Source organism: Schistocerca serialis, chromosome 7, assembly GCF_023864345.2.
Source record: "Schistocerca serialis cubense isolate TAMUIC-IGC-003099 chromosome 7, iqSchSeri2.2, whole genome shotgun sequence".
NCBI classification, from domain to species: Eukaryota; Metazoa; Arthropoda; class Insecta; order Orthoptera; family Acrididae; genus Schistocerca; species Schistocerca serialis.
The window spans coordinates 453295258-453314476 of NC_064644.1; the positions used below are offsets into that span (position 1 = coordinate 453295258).

Genomic DNA, 19219 nt, shown 5'->3' on the forward strand with positions numbered 1-19219 from the left:
CGAATCGTATCATTGATATAATCTCACTTTTAATTTTAATTCCGCTCCTGCAACTTTCTTTCATTTCCATCATTGCTTCTTCGATATACAGATTGAACAGTAGGTGCGAAAGACTACATCTCTGTCTTACACCACGTGATAGTCTTTTGTTGCCACTCCCCCCAATGATTTTATAAATCCTGATGGAATGTTATCTATCCCTTCTGCCTTATTTGATTTTATTTTCTCCAAAGTTCTCTTAAATTCTGATTCTAACTCTGGCTCCACTATCTAATCTAAATCGACTCCTGTTTCTTCTTCTCTCACATCAGACAAACTTTCCCAATCATAGAGGCCTTCAATGTACTCCTTCCATCTATCCGCTCTCTCCTTTGCATTTAACAGTGGAATTCCCGTTATACTTTTAATGTAACCACCCTGGCTTTTAATTTCACCTAAATTGCTGAGTCAGTCCTTCAGATTTTCTGTGCGGCTGGTCCCGGCGGAGGTTCGAGTCCTCCCTCGGGTATGGGTGTGTGTGTTTGTCCTTAGGATAATTTAGGTTAAGTAGTGTGCAAGCTTAGGGACATTTGAACATTTTTTCCTTCAGATTTTCATTTCTTTTTCGATTTCTTCACATTTTGCATGGAGCAATTTCGTCTTAGCTTTCCTGCACTTGCTGTTTATTTAATTCTTCAGCGACTTGTATTTCTATACTCCTGAATTTCCGTGAACCCTTTTTTACTTTTGTACTTCATCTGTTTCTGAATTTACATTGTATTTTAATCCTTTCTCCAACAGCTGTATTTTTTTATTGTTTAACAGTTTGTCCGTAAGGTTCACTAATCTTGGGTAGAATTTGTGTGTGTGTTTTCCTTGGCTGTGTGTAAAGGTATTATGTTGTGACTGGAGTTTTTTGAGTTGGTTGATCTTTCTTCTATGAACTGTTTCCATTCTTTATACAGCAGTTTTTGTGTGCTTTTCGACCTTGTTGACCAGATGGGAGAAAACTATCATATTTTTAATAGTATCTGCGAGTTGTAAATGTGTCTTATACAACTCGTAAAATAACATAATAACGTTAGCAAAAAGGATTAATATAATAATACTGCCCAATATAGTAATAATAGAACCCAGCATCTTTACACTGACTCATCCATGAACCCCTCCACAGAATATTGAAATGAAAAGTCAAATCAGATTTCATCAAAGTTTTCAACCACTTGCTAGCAGCTAGCCCCCCCCCCCCCCCTCCCCCCGAAAAAAGAAACATCTCTTAGGCTCTATCCCCCACTCTCTCTCACTCATACACACACATGGTATAAATAGAAGTTAGTCTCTAACATGACTTCGTTAGGTTGGCGACAGATAGGTAAACATACCACAGAAAATGAAACACGTAATGGAGTCGCAATATTTACGTTGTGAAAAACAGTGTACGACGAAATAGTTGTATCGAGTGACAAAAGAACAATAGTACACCACAAAAAAGAGTGAGAAACATGGTGAACAGTGTGAGGAAGTCAAGAACACAAAGATGTGATTATATGGCAGTGGTAAAAGTGGTAGTGCGATCTCCAGACCAGATGTGAGGAAATGCTGATCAGCAAATCGTAAGTAATTACTTTTTTTACAAAATATCGCGAAGTGGACTGTTTAATAATCTAAAAATAACAAAACTGTATCGTTATAGACCCCACTGATGATGCCTTAGAACAGGAAAAGGCGAAACGAGTATGGGATAAATAAAGTAACTCGCAGCAGGAGAAGGCAGTTTGCTGCAGAGGATGGCCACACAAGCAAACTTGTTACAAGAGATATTGAATTTAGCTGACGAAAGGAGAAAATATAAAAATGCAAGAAATGAAACAGGCGAAAGGGGATGCAGGCATCCAAAAAATGACGACAGGAATTGCAAAATGGGTAAGCAGGAGTGCTTTAGATGACAATAGCAAGACTGTAGAAGCCTTCACGACTAGGGCAAAGGTAGGGCCACCCACAGCAAAATTGAAGAAACCTTTGGAGAAAAGAGAAGAAGCTGTATGAAAATCAAGAGCTCAGATGACAAGCCAGTAGCAATCAAAGAAGGAAAAAGAATATATTGAAGAGTTGTACAAGGACAACGGCCTTATTACAGAAAGGAAAAAGAAAGTAAACGACGCAGGGTTGGGAGATGTGACTGAGAAAAGAGTGTGAGGGAGCACTGGAAGACCTAAGTTGAAACGGGGTCTCTGGAATAGGTTCATTTTCTCAGAATTATTGGGACCCGTGGTAGAGCCAGCCATGACAAGCTGTTCCACATAGTTCGCAACATATGAGACAAGAGAACACGCTCAGATTGCAAGAAGTACGTAAATAATAAAACTGGATCTGACACGTGTGCATATTACCGAACTAATAGTAGAGTAAGTCACTGTTGCAAAATACTGACTCAAGTTACTTACAGAAAAATGGAAAAACTGCTAGCAGCCAACCTTGGGAAAATTCAGTTTGGCATCCGAAGAAATGTAGGAGCACGCGAGGCAACGCGACCTTACAACATACTGTAGAAAACAAAATAAAAATGGCAGACTAATGTTTTTAGTATTTGAAACTGAAGAAAGCTTTTGCCACTGTTGGCTGGAATACGCTCTTTGAAATTCAACAAGTGGCAGCGGTAAAATACAGGGACAGGAATGTTATATACAACTTCTACAGACCGCAGTTGTAGGAATCGAAGGCATGAAAGAAAAGAGAGTAAGACAGGGTTGTAGCCTATTCCAGATGTAATTAAGTCTGTACATTGAGCAAGCAGTAAAGGGAGCCAAAGAAAAATTGTAGAAAGAATTAACGTTCACGGAGACGAAATAAAAACTTTGAGATTTCCCGACGACATTGTAGTTCTGTCAGAGATAGCAAAGGACTTGGAAAAGCAGTAGAATGGGATAGACAGTGTCTTCAAATTAGGATTCAAGATGCATATCAACAAAAGCGAAACAATGGTAATGGAAGGTAGTCGAATTAAATTAGGTGATGCTTAGGAACTTTGATTAGGAAATGAGACACCAAAAGTAGCTGACGAGTTCTACTATTTGGGAGTTAAAATACCGGATGATGACCGAAGTGCAGAGGCTTTAAAATATAGACTGGAAATGGCAGAAAAAGCGTTTCTGAAGGAGAGAAATTTGTTAATATCGAATATAAATTTGAGTGTTAGGATGTGTTTTCTGAAGGTATTTGTGTGAAGTGTAGCCCTGAACGGTAGTGAAACGTGGACGACAGGTAGCTCAGACGAGAAGAGAATATGTGGTACTACAGAGAAATGCTGAAAATCAGATGGGGAGGTGAGTAAATAACGAGGAGATATTGAATAAAATTGAGGAGAAACATTGTGGCACGAATTGATTAAAAGAAGGAATCTGTCGATAGGACACATCCTGAGGGATTAGTCTGGTGATGGAGGGAAGTATGGTGGCTAAACATTGTGGACGGGGACCATGGGACCAATACGTTAAGGAGGCTCAAAAGGATGTACGTTGCTGTAGTTTATTGGAGATGAAGAGATTTGCACAGGATAGACTCGTGAGAACAGCTGCATCAAACCAATCTTAGGACTGAAGACTATAGCAGCAACAACAACAATAACAACAATAGTTTCTGTAACGTGATATTTCTCTCTTACCATCCCACACCAGCCAATCGTTGCTTATGCGAAACCTTAAGCAGCTAATTAAATTCTCATCCCTTCTCAAATTGCTGCAGGAATTCAACACACCCTGGAAACTTTATCGGCAGAATCCTGTCTTGTTCCTACTCCTCTTCCAATATTAGTCGCTGCCAGCTGTCTATCAACACGCACTTCATTCTGTTCATCCCCACACACTTCATATCGCAAAGTAACGTTAACCAAATTTTGTGTTACGATCCCCTTCACCTTTTCCTCTTTCTTCCGTAAATCAAGGCTCTGTTATCTACCCCTCAATCCCACATTTCACAGCTCCCACTCCATATCAGACTCTCAAATATACATGTGTATATTACCGAAACTAATCCAAGTTCGTGTTACCTGCTTTATATCATTCCAACATATCCACTCATTTATCCGCCTAGAATTACCACGAACAACTGTTCATTCACTTGCGTGCACAGCCATCAAATAGTAAACACAGTTTATTTATCAAAAGACTTTAGACATATTAACCCTTTATCTGTAACCTCATTCAGTATTTTAAAACAGGGCTGTAAGTCGAAAATACATCATGTTGGCAGAAGATCGCTCTTCGGACAGATGATCGCCTGCCCTCAGGGTGGGGGAATGAAATGCTGTATAATAGGAAAGTAATTATAATGCTCTGTCTGTAGATTGGCTTGAGTCCGAAACTACTAACGGAAAAAGATCTCATCAGTCTGACATAACCGTGAATAGTGGCAATATTTTTTTGCAGTAATGTATTGCTGTATAAATAAATAAATATACAACTGTACGAGTTATGACAACTAACAAATATGTGGCCAGGATCGCAACAGCGAGTGTAACAGTCACAGTGACAGCACCAGTCAAGTAAACCAAAAGCACAAACTGCTAGGTCATCACGACTGAGAAACGGTTCTGAGCACAATGGGACTCAACTGCTGTGGTTATCAGTCCCCTAGAACTTAGAACTACTTAAACCTAACTAACCTAAGGAAATCACACACAGCCATGCCCGAGGCAGGATTCGAACCTGCGACCGTAGCAGCAGCGCGGCTCCGGACCGGGGCGCCTAGAACCGCACGGCCACCGCGACCGGCGCAACTGAGAAACGTTTATCTAGGTCCAATCAGTATTCTTACTGCCACGCTGCTACGTTTCACAACCGTTTAAGTAATATACACTTATATGGATATGGTGTCTGTTCTTTCGGGCATGTCCATATCCATATAAGTCTATAGTTCTGGCAGTACTGGCCATGACATTCTTCTTCTGTGGGAATGCACACACATTCCCCAACTCTTAAGTGACTTGGTAAGAATGTCTTCCACGAGTAATGAGTGTGTTGGGGTGGGACACTACGAATGTAGTGTGTGGACATACAAGGTGAGAATGTGGGTCTCGCGGGAAGCGTGCGCGAGATGGTCCCTCTGCGTCCTCGCTGACTCAGATGGATAGAGCGTTTGCCATCTAAGCAGGAGATCAGGTTTCGAGTCCCGGTCGGGGCACACGTTTCCACCTGTCCCCATTGATATATATCAACGCCCGTCAGCAGCTGAAGGTATTAAATTATTTCTAATTTCGTTTAAGTAGTAGGTCTTGTTGGCTACATTTGTACCGTGGCTGTAAACCAAAACGAATGCATGAAATACCTGTACTAGCTTTTGGCTCCTCCTCTTTCAGCATTCGCACCATGTTATCGCAGACGTCTTTGATCAGCAGGAACATGGGTTTCAGGCGGCTAGCTGTGAACGACGGACTCAGCTGAGACCGGACTTTCCTCCACCTGCAAACAAGATGCTTATGTTACGGACAGAGGTACACAAAACTACATCGTATCACTCAGATAAATTTGGAAGACGGAGAGGTAACTTTTTGTCTCGACAATTACTTCTAGTCCGCAGCTAACATATTTAATAAAAATTAGAATAAAGTGTAATGCAGAAGGCTAATGTATTTACATGTGTTGATAATTTCATGAGCATGTCAGCTGTGAAATGGGCTTGTAACATTAATAGTGTAAAAAGAATAACACGTTTAGTTTGACATGTGGAATAATCGGGTCTACTGCCGGATGTTTGTGTCGCTCTGGCACAATATTTCGGGCACGTAACTCGTTGCCTTCTTCAGGTGCTACCTGAGACTGCCGTATTGGAGGATCTTGTCCAGTATTTATGCCCAGAGGGCGCTGAGTGCTCTCTCTGCCGTCCGCGCCCGCCTGGCGCTGCCTGTAATGTGTTGTCTCTTCCCCGGTGCCAGAGCGACACAAACATGCGGCAGTAGACCCGATTATTCCACATGTCAAGATCTCGCCGGGAAAGCCTGAAGAGTTACACGTTTACGTTTGTTATTAAAACAACCACCTCTTATGTTTTCGATAATCTGTAGCGTCCAACATCTAGCTATTTACATAATAGATTGTAGACCCACTGTGTTTGTATACACACTCGGAAGACAAGCTCGGATGTCAACATATGAGTAACTTCGTCACATACACACAGTTGACAGATATGTAGATGATTGCAGTTGTCTGCGACAGGTACAGTGGCCACCACAGTGCATTCGTGTTGTTCGTCTTTTGTGTTGTTAGAAGGCACTGTGGGGTAGACAAGGGCATGAGCAGTGTCAGATGTCGAGTGATGATTCTGAGTGACAAGGAGACGCTGCGTCCGCATGTGAGACAGCGTTATCAGCATGTTGGCCGGCTGGTCGAATAGTGCAGTATCCAGATTTGTGGATTATTTGGATGTGATAGCGCCCCGATGTTGGACAGCATGCGAATGTGGGGACAGGTATACCCGTCTTCAAGATTCCCGTGGACTACGTCTGACCGCCACAAGGAAGGATCGTCGTTCTATGCACTAAGCACAATGTAATCCCTCACGTCTGCTGCTGCCATCCGAGAACAAGTATTGGACTGACTTCAACATTCTGTATCATCCCACACCACTGGTCAGAGGGTAGCAGCGGCTGGAATAGGGATTTACCATCCGAAGGGTAGGTTGCCGTTAACACCACGACAAAAACAGCTGCATTTCGAGTGGTGCCTTCATCAGGAGGAATGAACGGCGTCGTATTGTGTCCAGCAGTGAATCGCTGTTTTGCATTATGCCGGATGGCCATCGTCGGCGATCTGGGCACACTCGTGTCACTCCTACCGTCAAAGTGTTGGGAGCCATTGGGTACCACTTTTGGTAACGGCTGATAGTTTTTGAGTAATAAACGGAAGAGAAATACGTCACGGACATCCTGCGTCCTCTTAAAAGTTACATCTTACACTACAGTATAGTGGTCCCATTTTTCAACAGCACAATGCTCGTCCACACATGTTACGTGTCTCTATGAAGTGTCTGTATGATAGAGGTACTCTGGTGGCCTGCAAGATCCTCTGATCTGTGGGACCAACTCTGACACAGACTGCATCTCACTGCTGTTACGCAGGATATTAAAGACCGGTGACAACAGTTCTGAGCAAACTTGCATCCAGGCCATACTGATAACTGGGCTCATACTTTCAAGTTCTTTGCAAAATTTGACTTGGTTTTGTAATCACTGAAAGAACATCACATATCACCTCGATCCATGAAGTTCCTTTACGTTTCCTCCTGCTCTTCTTGATGCTTCAATTTTTTCTTGGTCAGAATGTGTACAAGACCGACAGTTGACAGACAAGAAAATTCTTGTGTCACCGCTACCCTTATTGCCACACCACCCTCTAGTCACCTGGCGTCAAATCTACTGAGCGCATCTAGGAGACCACGGAGTGAAATGTGCTATCCTAGGACGTTGTTTCATCCCAAGTAGATAAGTTATGAGCAGCTCTGAAGTGGTCAGATGGCTTCCCAAAGCTTGTGGTGTTTCAAAAGATGCATCCCATGACGCATTTCACCAACGGGGAAAACAAAGGATGCTCCACGCTACGGTTTGTAATTCAATTACTCCGAAGAACATATGTACAAGAAAACAAAACTTTTTTTTAATTGCGAAGGCTATTCAAAAAGTAGGCGACGTTTTGGCATTTAAAAAAACGAAGTACAAGAAATACATTTTATTATATACATCTCAAAGAGCGACTGACATACTACTTTTCCACATTGTCACCAAACACATTGAGGCAGTTATCATAGCGGTGGACAAGATCTGAAATACCTTCATCGTAAAATTCTGCCGTCTGAGACTTCAGCCAGTGAGTCACAACCGCCCGGAGTTCGGCATTGTCATCAAAGCGCTGCGTTGCAAGCTAGTTCTTCATCTTGGGAAACAAGTGGAAGTCGTTGGTGCAAGATCGGGGCTGTAGGGCGAATGAGGGACAATTTCCCATTTGAATGAATTAAGGAGTTGTTTAGTGCGGTTTGCCGTGTGAGGTCGGGCATTGTCGTGCAAAAACAAAATTTTGGACGTCAGCTTTCCTCGGCGTTTTGTTTTGAACTGCTTTTCTAAGGCTGTGTAAAGTTTGACAGTGGCGGGCACAATTTATGGTTGCTCCACGTTCGAGAAAATCAATAAGAAGCACTCCTTGCCTATCCCAAAACACTGTCGCCTCAACTTCCTTGCTGACAAGGTTTGCAAACATTTTCTTGGTTTTTGGTGGGACCTTGTGTGCCTCTACTCGATGGACTGTAATTTTGTCTCGCAATTGACGTGTTTCACCCAAGTAACGTCACCGGTTACGATTCCATCCAGTAATGAATCACCATGATTGTGGTAGGCCTCCAGAAATGTCAACGTTGCCCCCATTCGCTTTTATTTATGGTGCTCTGTAAGCATTTTGGGCACCGATCGTGCACAAAATTTGTGGTAGCCTAGCTTTTGAGTGACAATTTCAAACAACAAAGTCCGTGAAACTTGTGGAAAAGAAAGTGAAAACTCCGTCGTTGTGAAGCGACGGTTTTCACGAACCGTTTCATCAACTTCAGCGACAAGATGGTCAGTCACAATTCTCGGGCGTCCACTCCTCTCTTCATCATGAATGTAGGTTCGGCAATTTCTGAACCGAGTGCACCATTTCCTTCGGAACATTCACTCATTACGTTGTTTCCGTACACTTCGCACAGTTCATGATAAATTCTATAGGTTTTAGGTTTTTCGCCAACAAGAACCGTATCGCAGACCGCACCTCACAACTGGAGGGATTTTCGGTTGCAGCGCACATTTCAAATTCGAATACCGAAACAACCAGATACGCAGAGACGTTCCCGCTGTCACGGATGGATGCAGACTGAGCTGCTGAACACGTACATACCAAAATATACGCGGTCGGCGCGCGCCTAGCGGCGTCAGATGGAAACATTTCCTTTCTGAATAGCCCTCGTAGATTCAGTTACAAATGACTGCAATGGATAGTGTTACACCATAATGTGTGGCATGGTGTCATCTCTAAAGAATGCGTGGCCGCTAGCTTCCTGCGATTTCTTCCCGACGGCTCGTGGCACCAATCTGCCTGTAACTCCTGCACGGATTTCATGATTTGACGGCTGTCTATACGGCAGAACCAGTCGCACAACCCCGTGATATCCTTGCGGTGTGGTCGTCCTGGAAGAACCCGTGCCACATTGTTGTCCTTAGTCGTGTCATCACCACTTGTTCTGAAGTCATTGCACTACAGCCGAATGTAAATGTGATCTGCCTCCATGCTCCTGATGCCAATGACCCGATCTTTCTTAAAGTACGAAAGAAGGCGACAACGATGTTCTATTAACGTTAGACACACCTAATATCCGAAATGTACTCACATAATTAGGGTGGAGAATAATTGTGTCACGAAATTTTAATTCTGGATAGCTGATGCCAGTAGGAACCAAATTTACTAAAATTGTGTAGGGCGGCAACACACCATTTTTAAACTACGGAAACTTGGCGCCACGCGCTCCAATTGGCCGTGGATTGTCCTGTTGCCGTTCGTCAGTTGACGGGCAGTGCTATGGTTGTCGTTATTAGCGTGCGTACCAGCCGCCTTGGATTCATCGCGATCTCCAGCAGGCAAAGCATTCGCAGTCATGTTATGTCCAGAGCATCTGGCAACAGGGCAATCCCGCGGCCAATCGGAGCGCTTGGCGCCAAGTTTCCGTAGTTTAAAAATGGTGCGTTGTCGCCCTACACATCGCCAGTAGTTTTGGTTCCTACTGGCATCAGCCATCCAATGTTCATTTGCGTGACACAATTTTTCTCCACACTGTACAGGATTGGTTTTTTTGTCCTGAAAACACTTAAAATAAGCTCCCATAAGGATGAAATTTTTGTCAACATATCCCAGAGATATGGAAACAATGGACCATAAGTTTTATATCGTGCTGTCATTATGACAAAGCACATGGCGAAACACATTCCATTCAGTCAGTGTAAAGGAAAAAGACATTCAAGTGATAATTATACGATAGCAGTTGAGCTGCAAAGATCAGCAGCGGTAGTGGAACTGTAAGTGTGTCATATTAATAACTACAACTTTTGTACCACTTTTTTTCCTCAGGATAACATCTGTGTGTGTTTCAACTTTTTTTGACGTCTTAGAGCATGTTGTTGTAGAGTCTCACGTAAACGTAAGTACAATATATGACTGAAGCATGAGCAGTTAAAATACAAGAGATATGATTAAATAAAAATGTGCTGGTCGCGGTGGTCTCGCGGTTCTAGGCGCGCAGTCCGGAACCGCGCGACTGCTACGGTCGCAGGTTCGAGTCCTGCCTCGGGCATGGATGTGTGTGATGTCCTTAGGTTAGTTAGGTTTAACTAGTTCTAAGTTCTAGGGGACTGATGACCTAAGATGTTAAGTCCCATAGTGCTCAGAGCCATTTGAACCATTTGAACCAAATAAAAATGTACGTGAGAAGTCCATCTCACCTTTAGGTGTTTTGTTAAGATGAACCAGTGTACTGGGAAAGATGAACAATATAAAAATGGGTCAACATAAAGGAAAGAGTCAATTAAAAATTCATATTTTTGTTTTGAATGTGTAAGATGAACCAGTGTACTGGGAGAGATGAGCAACATAAAAATTGGTCAACATGAAGAATAGAGTCAATTAAAAATTCATATTTTTGTTTTGAATATGTAAGATGAATCAGTGTACTGGGAGAGATGAACAATATAAAAATGGGTCAACATGAAGAAAAGAGTCAATTAAAAATTCACATTTTTGTTTTGAATATGTTTTAATGAATATAGAATTATAATATTAAATATTTTAGTCCAGAATAATTTTATTAGTTTATCACAAATCTTGGACAAAGGTTTTTCTGATGAGTTCTTGGTTTTGTTCAAGCATTACGCTGTCTTTCTCTCATCACAGCAGTTACACTTATTACCAATATTTTGACTATCGTGAGTTACCCTTATTAGAAAAATTTTGACCATCATGAACAGGAAACACACTCAATCCGATCGTAATTTTTACGTTTGGTAATAAATTTCACCACAGCCAACACATTCATCCTCACCTTATTCATCAAATTTTTGTTTCCGTAATCTTCTATAGTGTCTGCACCTGATGAACACAGAGCTATTTGCAGTATTTTTCTTACTGAGCTTCTTCGGTCTGTTTGTCTCTTCACTAGTATACTGGTATTTCCCATTGATCATTCATTGATAATTTTTTGTGCCTTTTTCTGTTTCCTTTCTCCTCTTTTCCCTCTTTTTCCCCTACAGTTACAATATTTTCAGCAGAGTTCAGCCCTTTGGATACAATTCTTGCCCTCCTCTTAACAGTCACGATTTTTGCCAATAGAAGAACAAGTATTATCTGCGCTGACTTAGGCGTAGTCAGTTTTGAGGTGATACTCTTGAAAGATTAAAATTGTGTGCCGGACCGAGACTCGAAGTCGGGACCTTTGCCTTCTGCGGACAAGTGCTCTACCATCTGAGCTATCCAAGCACCACTCACGACTCGTCCTCACAGCTTCAATTCTGCCAGTACCTCGTCTCACTGCCCGCGAAAGGCAAAGGTCCCGAGTTCGAGTCTCGGTCTGGCACACGGTTTTAATTTGCCAGGAAGTTTCATATCAGCGCACACTCCGCTGCAGAGTGAAAATCTCATTCTGGAAACATCCCCCAGGCTGTGGCTAAGCCATGTCTCCGCAATATCCTTCCTTCCAGGAGTGCTAGTGCTGCAAGGTTCTTAGGAGAGCTTCTGTGAAGTTTGGAAGGTAGGAGACGAGCCACTGGCAGAATTGAAGCTGTGAGGACAAGTCGTGAGTCGTGCTTGGGTGGCTCAGATGCGTAGCGGGCAAGGTAGCTCAGCGTGTTCGGTCAGAGGGCCGCTCGCCCTCTGTAATAAGAACAAAAATTTAAAAAAAAATAAAAAGAAGAAGAAGAAGAAGATGGTGGAGCACTTGCCCGCAAAAGGCAAAGGTCCCGAGTTCGAGTCTCGGTCCGGCATACAGTTTTAATTTACCAGGAAGGCCAGGAAGTTTCATATCAGCGCACACTCCGCTGCAGAGTGAAAATCTCATTCTGGAATCGTGAAAGTTTTTGGTTTGACTTTGGCAGATAACTCTGCTCTTTTGGTGTGCTTGGGATCAGCCTTTTATGAGCTTTGAGGTGGTTGGTTGGCCTGTGTGCAAGATTCTGCTCTTCCATTTGCTGGCACAGATATAGCTTCCGACAAATAAGCATAGCTTGAAACTTCGGCCATCCTTAGTGGGATTATTACACATGCCTTGAAGCCAAATTTAATTGTGCTCCGTCTCTCCCACATTAAAACAAGTGGCCGATCTCTCCCGATTGTCTAGGAGAGATGGAGTACACCAACTTCTGTCTGTAGGCAGCGAATTCGGTGGTCATTTTAGGTTAATTTCATGCCTACACATTTTTCAAACATGCAGTAAAAAAACTGTATCAATATTGTGGAAGCTGAGCCTTAATACTAAAGTTATGTAACAACACAATAACGCTTTTCTGTTTACCAGAACAGAGAATATGATTTTTATCCAGAACTAACACGAAAGTGACAGCAAATCTTCTGCATCACGTTTGTTCACACTTGTCCGTCTCACCCAGTGGTCCAACTCTTACACTATGTATTTGACGTAAGCAGCTCTTTTGGGTTTATTTTATCGGGCTGCTTCCGGGTGTTCGCTCATCATGGGCGGTACAGTTATTAAACAAGACAAATATACTGGTGAGCAAAACGTAAGGACGAAAGTAACTGTCGCATGATGTGTCACTGCAAAATAACGTAGCTCGGTGAAACGTGGACCATACATACTGCTACAGTGTAGCGCAGAAGGTAACTGAAAGAAACACGCAATGAGAGGAACAGAAATGACACTTATACTGAAAGACAATAATTACACTGAAGTCACTGCGACATACGATTGTCCCCTGCACATTATAAAAGACAGGACGTGGTTCTAAGTAGGGTGAGTGACCACCAAGGACGACTGTGCTCTGAAATGTGCCTCCATGCTCGACACAATCTTAGTGAGGAGTTCTTGGCGCAGGGCACTCCATTCCTCGACCAGCGCAGTTCACAGCTGCTGGACTGTTGTTTCTGCAGTATCTCCCTTCAGCACATCCCACACGTGCTCAATGCCACTTAAGTTGGGGGATAGGGCAGAGCAGTCCACCCGCCGAATATCCTCTCATTCCAGAAGTTCCTCCACATGCGTAGTTCAGTGCGATCGCTAATTGTAATTCATTACAATGAAGTCAGGGCCGAGACACCCCTGAAAAGACGGACATGGTGAATAAGTATGATGTTGACCGGCAAATGCGCCGTGTTCAAAGATCTGTAGGCCAGTTGACTGCTGCAACATTATGTCTCCCCGCACTTTAACAGCTGGACCACCACAACAGTCATGTTTGCCAATGTTCGTGGGTGTATTACGAGTCCACATCTCTCGCCATGTGATGGTGCGTAATCCACGCTGCTCATTTTGGTGATGCAGGTGTTATGGTGTGGAATGGCATGGGCGTACTGAGCACCATATCTTTGAACAAGGTACACTCACTGGTCAATGTTCGTATGACATATTACTTCTTCCTCATGCGTGTCTTTTCAGTGGTGCATTCGGCCGTGACTGCATTTTTATGGAGGACAATGCGCGAGCGCAGAGAATGCTACAGGTGGAGCAGCTGATATTCGGCGAATGGTTTCACTTGCCTGGTACCCCGACTTAAATCGCACCAAGCACATGTGGGGTGCGTTGGGGAGGCGTATTTCAGTACGTTCGCATGCACCCAGCAGCTGTCAACCGTGCTGGTGGAAAAGTGCGACGCCGTACCACAGAAACTCCTTTCCAGCCTTCGTGTCCCGTATGGGAGCACGCTGCAGGGCATGGACTGCCCTCTGCGGTGATCACACATCCTATTAAGAAAAATATACCAGTTTTTGTAATGTCAAGAATATCATCATAAATCGCGGAGACTTCAGTGTAATTATTGTCTTTGAATAAAAGTATCATTTCTGTTCGTGTCATGTATTTCCTTATGTTACCTTCTGCGTTATACAGGGTGGTCCACTGATAGTGACCGGGCCAAATATCTCGCGAAATAAGCATCAAACGAAAAAAACTACAAAGAACGAAACTCGTCTAGCTTGAAGAGAGAAATCGGATGGTGCTATGCTTGGCCCGCTAGATGGCACTGCCGTAGGTCAAACAGATACCAAATGCGTTTTTTTTTAAATAGGAACCGCCATTGTTTATTACATATTCGTGTAGTACGTAAAGAAATATGAATGTTTTAGTTGGACTACTTTTTTCGCTTTGTGATAGATGGCGCTTTAATATTCATAAACATATGGCTCACAATTTTAGACAAACACTTGGTAACAGGTAGGTTTTTCAAATTAAAACATAGAACGTAGGTACGTTTTAACGATTCTTCGGCGGTAATGCGGAAGGATACCGCCCTTCGATTGACCATTCGGTTCTAATCGAAGCGTTAGGTATTGCAGGTGCCAGCCAGCCGTCCAGCTGCTGCAGCAGCAGCAGCAGCAGCGGTCCCGGTCCTGGTCTGCAGCAGCGGTCCAGCCGGCAGCAGCCAACCAGTCCTCCTGCAGCAGCAGCAGCAGCAGCAGCAGCGGCAGTGGCCCAGCCAGCAGCCAGCAGCCAGCAGCAGCAGCAGCAGCCCCGGCCCCGTCCGCGGCAGCAGCAGCAGCTGCGGCGTTCCTGCCACCCGCCGTCGCCGTCGCCGTCGCCGTCCCTGGTCTTCGGCAGTCTTCGTCTTCCTCCGTCTTCGTCTTCCTCCATCTTTGTCTTCGTCTGTCCCCAGTTTGTGTCCTTTCCTTTTCGTTCTGTGTGTTATTGTTTCTCCCTGTCGTCATGTCCGCCCCCAACACCACCGCCACCACTACCACCACCGCCATAGTTTACACTTCCCCTTCCGCCGCCTCCACCACTATAACGTGGTGTGCCCAGTCCCACCCCCCTCCTTCCATCCCACCTCTTCTCACTCTCCCTTCGCCCTCGCTCTTTGTCGCCCCCTCTCCAGCTTCTTCCTCCCGCTCCTCACGATCTGATCCTTTCCCCCCACTCCCCCAGCCTGTTACTGCAGCTCCGGCTCGGGTGGTGGCCCGTCGGGCCACTGTCCATGCCCAGCTCTCCCTGTCGCCTTCGCCATCACCGCCGCCACCGTCATCGTCGCTGCCGCCTTCACCGTCACCGTCACCGTCACCATCTCCGGCGCCGCCTGCTGCGTCCACGCCGGGACCTGTCCCTTCCCACCACCTCCCTGTAGCTCCCGTCCCTCATATCACCACCCGCCTTCTACCGCCATAAAACACCCTAGTGGCACCACCACCTCCTCTGCTCCCAAAAAGGCCCCGCCCCGTCCCCCTTCACCCTCCCAGGGTGCCATGGATGTCTCCCCACCTGGCCCTACTCCCTCCACCTCCTCCTCCTCCTCCTCCTCCTCCCCCCCCTCTTTATACAAATACCTCCTCTCCCGTCCCGATCCTTCCCTTCTCGAGGCCCGGAATCTCTCCCTCCTCCTCCGCCAACACTTCCCTGGTGCCCCCATCTCTCTCCTCACTCCCAGACGGGATTCTGTTCTCATCTCCTCCCCCAGCCCAACGCTCCATACTGACATCCTCTCCCACCTCCCCATCACCCGTTTTGGCCCCAATGCCTCCCTCACCCCTGCTCCTTCTCCATCTCCTGCCTGCCAACCCCAACCCCCGCGTCGCCCGCCAACCCTCACCGCCATGATCACTCGGCTCAGTCCGTCGATCACGGAGGAGGAGGTGTTGGCGGAGCTCAAGGCGCATCCCACGCTGGAGGTGCGGGCGGTCCGCCGCATTTTCAACTCGGCCGGCCCCACTCGCCTTATGCGGGTTTTCTCCGAGGACGCCCCCTCCATTGACCATCTCCTGAAGGAGGCTGCCCTCCTCTTCCACCAGCACTACAAGATCGACCCCTCCCATTCCCCTCCTCAATCCCTGCGCTGCCAGAGGTGTCTGCGCTATAATGCACACCCAACAGCTGAGTGCCGCGAGGCCCCACCTGCCCGCATTGTAGGCAAGCGCACTTCATCCGGCAGTGCCCTAACCTTCAATCCCCTCCCTCCTCCAATACCTGCAGTCTCCCCCATCCCACCTACTCCCAAAAGTGTAAAGCCCGACCCCCTCTGACCACTCCTGAACTCACCGTCCCTGTCCGTCCCCTGGACGCCCCCACCCCTCCTGGCAATTCCCTTCGTCCCCCCCCCCCCCCCACCGCTGAGGACATCATCAGGTTCCTCACCATCGTCCTTCAAAACGTTCATCCCTTTCAGCGCCCCCACTCCCTCCAGCAGATCTCCCTCGCTGCCCGTTCCATATTCCAACTCAAGATGTACGCCACCTACTCCAACAACCAGGCCCATTTCACCTTCTCCCGCCATGACACCCTCGTCTAAATCCCTGTCATGGCGCGACAGCAACGTATCCTTTTCAACAATATCCGCGCCCTTTCCACCAACAAGAATCTCTTCCTGCACACCCTTGTCACCCACCGCGTGGATGCCTTCCTCCTCAATGAAACATTCCTCCAACCCCACCACTCCATCCACACCTCACCCTATCTCCTCCACCGCTCCGATAATCCCCTCCCAATTGCGCGTGGTCGAGTTGCCATTGGTCACCACTGCCCGATCCCCGTTCGGCTCCAACCTCTCCTTCCCGACCCCACCAAACACCTGATCCTTAGTCTCTTCTTCCCCGGCCTTACCGTTACCTGCGCCACCATCTATGTCCACCCTAACGCCCCTATTCCCTTCGACTTCCTCTCCCACATTCACCATACCTTCTCCTGCTACGTGATCGCCGCCGACCTCAACATCCATAGTCGTTCCGCCGCCCAATTACTGCGGTGGCATCGGTTCCTCTCCTCCCTTCAAGGCGACCTTATCCCCATCCCCCAGCACACCCGTCCCGAATCCAACTCCACTCCTGATATTATCCTCTCCTCCCCCAACCTCCTTGGCCGCATAACGGTGGATGTCCTGGAGCCTGTTGGTAGCGACCATCTCCCTGTCCTCCTCACCATTTCAGGCGGTCGTCACCCCCGCCCCGACCCTCGTAATGACCCTTCCCCTAAGTATATCCATGACTATTCCCGTGCCGACTGGAATGCCTACCGGGATAACCTATCCACCCAGGTCGATAGCCACCCCTTACCTACCACCACCCTGACGATGTCACCCATGCCGCCTCCTTTCTCCAGCAGACCTTGTCTGAGGCCGTGGAGGCCCACGTCCCTACTGTCGCCATCCACCCCCACCGTCCTACCTTACCCCCACAGGCCGTCCTCCTCCTCCATGAATCCCGTCGTCTCTACCGTGCCTTCCTCCGCACGCATGACCCGGACACACTACGACGCCACCGGAAACTCCAGCGACACATTCGTAATTTGTTCGCAGGTAAGAAACGCCAGGACTGGCGACATACATGCACCCGTTTAAATGCTACCTTACCAATCAACTCGTCCAAGTTTTGGTCGGCCTTCCATCGCCTTACCGGAACTAAACCCTCCCCCTATTATCCTCTTCTCCATGATGATCACCCTTTCCCTGACACCCTTAGTAAGGCCAATCACTTTGCCTCCTACCTCTCTGATGTATTTTCCATCCCCGATGATCCCCATTTCGATTACTCCCTTTTCCCGGATATCCGCAATCGAACTGACACCTCTGTCCCTCCCCTCGCTCCTGGTTTCCAGTACTTGGACAACATTGCACACACAGAACTCAATGCCCCTCTCACTACACAGGATCTCATTGATACACTCCGCACAAAACGCAACACTGCTCCTGGTCACGATCGTGTCACCTACCGTCACCTTCGTGAAGCTCCTGTCTCTTTTCTCTCGACCCTGGCTGGGCTCTACAATGTAGTCCTGTCCACCGGTTACTACCCCGACCTGTGGAAAACCTCCTGTATCCTCATGTTCCTTAAACCTGGTAAACCGCCGTCCGCCGTCTCCTCCTACCGTCCCATCAGCCTTACCTCGGTCTTCAGCAAGGTCCTGGAATCTATCCTCACCCGACGCATCCACCAGCATCTCCGCCAGCACCGCCTCCTTCCCGTTACCCAGTGTGGCTTTCGGTCGTCTTTCTCTTCCGACGACCTTCTCCTTCACCTCACTCATCTCCTTTCCGAACAGCTTAATTCCCGTCGCTCTGCAATCTTCCTCTCCCTGGACCTCAAACGTGCATATGACCGCGTATGGCATTCCGGTCTCCTCTTCAAACTCCAAACCTTCGCCCTTCCCATTAACTACATCCGTCTGATCGGCTCCTTTCCCTCCCGCCGTCCTTCCTATGTCACCATCCATAACACAGATTCCTACACCTTTTTCCCCTCTGCCGGTGTGCCCCAAGGCTCTGTCCTCTCCCCCCTTCTGTACCTTTTGTACACGGCGGACATGCCGCCATCGTCAGCGCCCGTCCACCTTCTCCAGTTTGCCGATGACACCACCTTCCTTGCCCTTGCCCCCACCCTACAGCGCTCCCAATCCCATCTTGACCGGTTCACCGCTTGGTGCAACCAGTGGTTGCTCAAGGTCAATCCCTCCAAAACCCAGGCGATCATTGTAGGGAAAACCACCCCTTCCTTCCGCCTCCTCGATTTCTATTTCACCATCTATGGCCGTCCTATCGCCCTCACTCCCACCCTTAAGTACCTTGGCGTCACCCTCGACCGTCGCCTCTCCTGGACTCCCCATCTCCGGACAATCCAAGCCAAGGCACGCTCCCGACTCAGTCTCCTCAAGCTCCTCTCCGGCCGTACGTGGGGTCTGGACCCCTCCACCCTCCTCCACACCTATAAGTCCCTCATCCGCCCTATCCTTTGTTATGCCCATCCGGCTTGGATCTCCGCCCCCCTACCTTTTATAAATCCCTCCAAATCCTTGAACGTCATGCTCTCTGCCTCGCCTATCACATCTCCCCCACACGGATCGTGTACGATGTCATCCCCTTCCCCTACCTCCTCCTTTTCCTTGAAAGGATACGGATCCTGTACACCTCCCGCAAACTCGATCCTCCTCACCTGCTCGTCTCCCCGATCCTCTCCCACCCCTGCCCGCTGCCGCGCCTGTATTCGCACATCCCACCCAGTCTCCATCTCTCCACCCTCCTTACCCTCTCCCAAGGTGG

General features: G+C 47.0%; 1 protein-coding gene across 1 annotated transcript in view; it reads right to left on the reverse strand.

Moving 5' to 3' along the window:
• The window catches only part of LOC126412802 (probable cytochrome P450 6a20), a 90821-nt gene that overhangs the window by 49902 nt on the left and 21700 nt on the right, over positions 1-19219 (reverse strand). The window contains exon 4 of the mRNA XM_050082580.1: positions 5302-5435. Within this exon, the coding sequence (XP_049938537.1) occupies positions 5302-5435 (134 nt within the window). The remainder of the gene's footprint in view (positions 1-5301; positions 5436-19219) is intronic.